Raw genomic sequence first — 6000 nt, forward strand, 5'->3', positions numbered from 1 at the left:
AGGCCCCCTGAGGTCATGACTCCCCTGTCTTTGCCCATGCAGGAGCCTCCACTGGCATTCACGTCGAGCAGCCATGGGGTGCAGCCTCAGCAATGGCGGAGGTGGGGGCTCTGGGCTTGAGTGCAGTTGCCGGATGTGCTGGGAAGGGATGGGAGGAAGAGCCCTGGCCCCACTGCCCTGGATCCTACAGGGACCGACACGTGCCCTGATGACCTGGAAAGCACCACGTCTGGGCTCAGTGTGGGCGGCTGGGGCACCCCGTCCTGCCCAGGGTGGTCCTGAGCTGTCCCTGTGTGTCCTTCAGCAGAGTGAGTGGCTGAGCGTCCAGGCTGCACGATGAGCACACACTACTACTGATGGCCTTTTGGAGGTCCCTGCCCCAGCCGGAGAGGCCGGTGCACAGGGCCACAGGGGATAGGGGCGCCCCGGCTTCCACAATGCAGCTGCTCCAGGCCTCGGGAGAGGAGAGGCCCCGGCCCCTGGGGCTGCCCTTCCCGGGCCTCATCTGTCTGGGTCCTTTGGTCAATGTTGCACAGTTTTTATTGCCCCCATCCCTTTTTGTAGTGGGCTGGGGTTTAAGTTATACATGTTAACTGCCTCTGGGTGAAAAAGTTTTTAATAAACACCTATTACCTCTTCACTGGACTGGTCCACCTACTTTAATATTTCAATTGTGTAGAAATTTTCCATGTGAATACAAAGTGGGAGCCGGTACCCTGCCTGTCCCCTGAGGCTCTAGCCCTGGCCTGGGCTGACGTCAGGAGAATCCACTTTGGGAGTCGTGTGAATCAAACTGCTGAGTCGTGTCTGAGCCCGGCTGTGCCTTCCCTCTCTGGGAACACATGGCAAGCACGAACCATCTTGAGTCTGCCTTGTTTCCCTGGGTCCTGGCCACCCCTGGCTGGCCTTTCCCTACTGTCAGGAGGAGAAGGGCACCCCAGTATCTCAGACCTGTTGGCTTCCTCCAGACACCAGGGAGGACTGTGGGGTGCTGCTGAAGGGGAGGTGGTCCCCAAGGAGAAAGGCCTCCCCCAGGGGAGGGGCTGGGTTATTTAGATTGGACATGGGCTGGATCTTTATTGACTGGTCTTCGTTGAGCACCTACTGTATGGCCAGTGCGTGGTGTTCTCTGGTGTCGGAGACAACTGTGGTTCTTGCCACAGTTGGGGCTCATGGTCCTCAGTGGACGCTAGTGAGAAACACACTGTGGGGGTGACCTGAGAGAACCAGGAATTGCCAGAGAGCAGGCAGGCTGTTCCAGACAGAGGACAAGAGGGCTCAGCACCCCTCCAGGAACTCACTCACCGTGGGAGGCAGTGGAGAGTTGAAGGTGGCTGGCAGGCAGGGCCGAAAGTGAGGCCAGACTAGGGAGGCCCAGTGAGGGCCAGTTGTGACAGGCGCCTGCTCTGCCTGAGTGAGGAAAGGCCTGTCCGGAGGAGCTGGGCACCAGGTGTTCCATCTGGCCATGTCCACCTCGAGAAAACCACTTGACCATCCCTTGTTTCTCCAAGGGAAGGTGGAGAGAGACTTCTGAGATGAGCAACTCGGGAACTATGAGGAATATGGGGGAGCAGTTCCCCAAAGGGAGAGGAACACCATGCTGGAAGAAGCAGGGAAGGGACAATGCCTCGCAGACAGACCAGCCAAAGAGACGGGGGACACCTCATGAGACACCTGTATTAGTCCCTTTCCATACTGTTATAAAGAACAAGGGTGGCTGGGCACAGTGGCTCACATCTGTAATCCCAGCACTTTGGAAGGCTGAGGTGGGCAGATCACTTGAAGTCAGGAGTTCAAGACCAGCCTGGTCAACATGGTTAAACCCTGTCTCTACTAAAAATGCAAAAATTAGCCAGGCATGGTGGCTCACGCCTGCGATCCCAGCACTTTGGGAGGCCAAGGCAGGCGGATCACTGGAGGTCAGGAGTTCAAGACCAGCCTGGCCAACATGGTAAAACCCCTTTTCTCCTAAAAATACAAAAATTGGCTGGGCTTGGTGGCGGGTACCTATAACCCCAGCTACTCAGGAGGCTGAGGTGGGAGAAGCACAAACCTGGGAGGCGGAGGTTGCAGTGAGCCAAGATCACACCACTGCACTCCAGACTGGGTAACAGAACAAGACTCCGTCTCAAAAAAAAAAGATAATGGTGATAATGCAAGTACCAGTGAATAGAAGAAAACGGCAGAACTTGCACTTCTGTGGCACAGAGGAGCCTGGTGGCCACAGCACAGGTCTTGCTGATGAAATTGAACAAGAAGTCGAAAACACACAGCCCTGAAAATATCAGGAAGACTCTGAACATGGACTTACTTCCATGCTCATTAGTGCTGAGCTTTGAGCTTCGCTGTAAGTACGCTGCGCTTGGAAGTATTAGCTAATGTTGGTTTGCATATTTCAGTTTAAGAAAATATTCTCATTGGAAGTGTGAGATGAACAATTTGTATTGATGGGTGTGCAAGATGGAAGGACGTTGCATCCTCCTCTCTAGAAAGTGAACTGGAGGGGCCGGAGGCGGTGGCTCACGCCTGTAATCCCAGCACTTTGGGAGGCCGAGACAGGTGGATCATGAGATCAGGAGATCGAGACCAGCCTGGCCAACATGGTGAAACCCCATCTCTACTAAAAACACAAAAATTAGCTAGATGCGGTGGCACGCACCTGTAATTCCAGCCACTCGGGAGGCTGAGGCAGGAGAATCTCTTGAACTCGGGAGGCGGAGGTTGCAGTGAGCTGAGATCATACCACTCCACTCCAGCCTGGGGACAGAACAAGACTCCGTCTCAAAGAAAAAAAAAAAGTTAACTGGAGGAAGCTGGGCTGGCACAGGGAGAGAAGGAGCTGGGGTCCCCACAGCCATCCAGGGGCAAGGTGACAGTGGTGGTGAAATAGAGGCATTGAGGGGTTGGGTTGACAAGGACAGCTGCCAGATGGGAGGAGGTGAGTGAGTGTGAGGGCTACCTTTTGCCTCTAAGGACCAAGGAGGTATACAGAAAGCAACTGGATTCGTGGTCTGGAGATTTATTTATTTTATTTTATTTTTATTTATTTGTTTTTTAGAGACAGGGTGTCACTCTGTCACCTAGGCTGGAGTACAGTGGCATGAGATCATGGCTCACTGCAACCTTGACCTCCAAGACTCAAGTAATCCTCCTGCCTCAGTCATCCAAAGGGCTAGGATTACAGTCATAAGCTACTGAGCCTGGCCATGGAGACTGATTTATTTTAGAAACAGAGTCTTGCTCTGTTGCCCAGGCTGGAGTGCAGTGGTGTGATCATAGTTCACTGTAGCCTGGAACTCTTGGGTTGCAGCAAACTTGTAGCTGGGTCCACAAGTGTGCACCCCCACGCCCAGCTAATTATTATTATTTTTTTTTTTCAAGACAGAGCCTCACTCTGTCGCCCAGGCCAGAGTGCAGTGGCGCGATCTTGGCTCACTGCAATCTCTGTCTCCTAGGTTCAAGTAATTCTCCTGCCTCGGCCTCCCGAGTAGCTGGGATTACAGGCTCCCCCCCCACCACCACCACCACACCCGGCTCATTTTTGTATTTTTAGTAGAGACAGGGTTTCACCTTGTTGGCCAAGCTGGTCTCAAACTCGTGACCTTGTGATCTGCCTGCCTTGGCCTCCCAAAGTGCTGGGATTACAGGCGTGAGCCACCACACCTGTCCTAATTTTTTATTTTTATTTTTATTTTTTATTTATTTTATTTTTTTCAGATGGAGTCTCACTCTGTCACCCAGGCTGGAATGCAGTGGTGCGATCTCGGCTCACTGCAAGCTCTGCCTCCCAGTTCACGCCATTCTCCTGCCTCAGCCTCCTGAGTAGCTGGGACTGCAGGCGCCCGCCACCACACCCAGCTAATTTTTTGTATTTTTAGTAGAGAAGGGATTTCACCGTGTTAGCCAGGATGGTCTCGATCTCCTGACCTCGTGATCTGCCCACCTTGGCCTCCCAAAGTGCTGGGATTACAGGTGTGAGCCACCGCGCCCGGCCTAATTTTTTATTTTTAAATTTTTTGTAGAGACAAGGACTGCCTGTATTGCCCAGGCTGATCTCAAACCCTGGGTCTCAATGGATACCCCTGCCTCAGCCTCCCAAAGTGCTGGGATCATAGGTATGAGCTGCCACACTCTGCCAGTCTGCAGATTTAGATGTGAGGGTCTTGGGCATTCAAAGTGGTGGAGACCTGGTGTTCGTTTAGCCTTTGAGGCCAGGCGGATCCAGCTCTTTTACACTGGCTTTCACGTGACTGGCTGCGTGACCTTGGGTGCATGACCTCACTCCCGAACCTTAGTTTACTTCTCTGTAAAGTGAGGGATAATAACAGGACCTACCTCAGAGGGTTGTAAAGGATTAAATGAGAGGCTGTAAAATCACACAGCACCTGACTCCCAGTAAACACCCAACCCTAGGAGGTGAAAGTTACTGTGGATGTGGGTGAGGCCAGGAGAGAAGATGGCTCCAGAGGAAGGGAGTGTGGAAGGAAGTCCAGAGTCGACACACAGCCCCAGGGAGGAGCTCACTGCACACTGGTGAGGAAAGCAAGCAACGGAAGTCAATGGGGAAGTGGGAAGCGGAGGGGAGAGCCAGGCTCGGGGGTGCGGCCCAGCTCCCCGCATGTCGAGATTAGCCAAGCTGTTCCCTGAAGGCTGTCCAAGGTCAGAGCCAGGAGGGTGGAGCAGTGCAGCTAGGATGGAGGACCCAGGCTGTCTGGTTCCAAAGCTGATTCCAGCAGAGGCGCTGTGGAGCTCCACAATGTGGGCTCAGCAGAAAAGTGGGTATTAAGGGCCACAGGGCCTGGGCTTGGTCCTCAAGTCCATATTTACTGGTTATGTGTCCTTAAGCTACTGGGGTTTTTTTTTTTGAGACAGAGTCTCACTCTGTCGCCCAGGCTGGAGTGCAGTGGCAGTGATCTTGGCTCCCTGCAACCTACGTCTCCCAGGTTCAAGTGATTCTCCTGCCTCTGCCCTCTGAGTAGCTGGGACTACAGGCACATGCCACCATGCCCAACTAATTTTTGTATTTTTAGTAGAGATGGGGTTTTACCATGTTGGCCAGGCTGGTCTCGAACTCCTGACCTCATGATCTGCCTGCCTCAGCCTCGCAAAGTGCTGGGATTACAGGCGTGAGCCACCACGCCTGGCGCTTAAACTACTTTTTAATTTTGTTTTTATTTTTATTTTCAGAGACGGGGTCTCGCTCTGTTACCCAGGCTGGAGTATAGTGGCACAATCATGGGTCACTGCAGCCTTAAACTTCTGGCCTCTCACGATCTTCCCGTATTGGCCTCCTAAAGCGCTAGGATTACAGGCACACACCTGGCTCCTTAAACTACTTAACCTCTCTGAGTCACTTTATCATCTGTAAAATGTGATCCTATTTCATTCCTACAGTTAGAGGAGGTTTAAATAAAATGGTACTTGGGAAGGAAACTGAAGCTCAGAGGGTAAGAAGCCTGCCATACCTACTGAGCTGAGTGAGATACAAGCACCAGCCTGGGTCAGCAGAAAGAAGAAGAGGCACCCAGGCCAGGCACAGTGGCTCACACCTGTAATCCCAGCACTTTGGGAGGCCCAGGCAGGTGGATCACTTGAGGTCAGGAGTTCAAGACCAGTCTGGCCATCATGGCAAAACATTGACTCTACAACAAATACAAAAATTAGCCAGGCATGATGGCGCCCACCTATAATCCCAGCTACTTGGGAAGCTGAGGCAGAAGAACTGCTTGACCCAGGAGGGAGAGGTTGCAGTGAGCCGAGATCACGCCACTGCACTCCAGCCTGGGTGACAGAACAAGACTCCATCTCAAAAACAAAACAAAGCAATAATTAGCCAGGCATGGTGGTGTGTGCCTGAAGTCCCAGCTACTTGGGAGGCTGAGGCCAGGAGTACTTGGAAGGTTGAGGCAGGAGAATCGCTTGAACCTGGGAAGCAGAGGTTGCAGTGAGCCAAGATTGTGCCACTGCACTCCAGCTTGGGCAACAGAGCGAGACTCAAAA

The 6000-nt window shown here is 52.8% G+C and overlaps 1 protein-coding gene across 3 annotated transcripts in view; it reads left to right on the forward strand.

Moving 5' to 3' along the window:
• Nucleotides 1-638, forward strand: part of LLGL2 (lethal giant larvae homolog 2 (Drosophila)) — a 59788-nt gene extending 59150 nt beyond the window's left edge. For 2 of the 3 annotated variants that reach the window (XM_011945464.1, XM_011945615.1), the window contains 2 exons: nt 43-101; nt 305-638. In XM_011945464.1, coding sequence (XP_011800854.1) covers nt 43-101; nt 305-312 — 67 coding nt within the window. In that variant the 3' untranslated portion in view covers nt 313-638. The remainder of the gene's footprint in view (nt 1-42; nt 102-304) is intronic. The other variant, XM_011945533.1, reaches the window with a different exon arrangement.
• Nucleotides 639-6000: the final 5362 nt, after the last annotated feature.

The sequence above is a fragment of the Colobus angolensis genome, unplaced genomic scaffold (assembly GCF_000951035.1).
Source record: "Colobus angolensis palliatus isolate OR3802 unplaced genomic scaffold, Cang.pa_1.0 Scaffold1, whole genome shotgun sequence".
Classification (NCBI taxonomy): Eukaryota; Metazoa; Chordata; class Mammalia; order Primates; family Cercopithecidae; genus Colobus; species Colobus angolensis.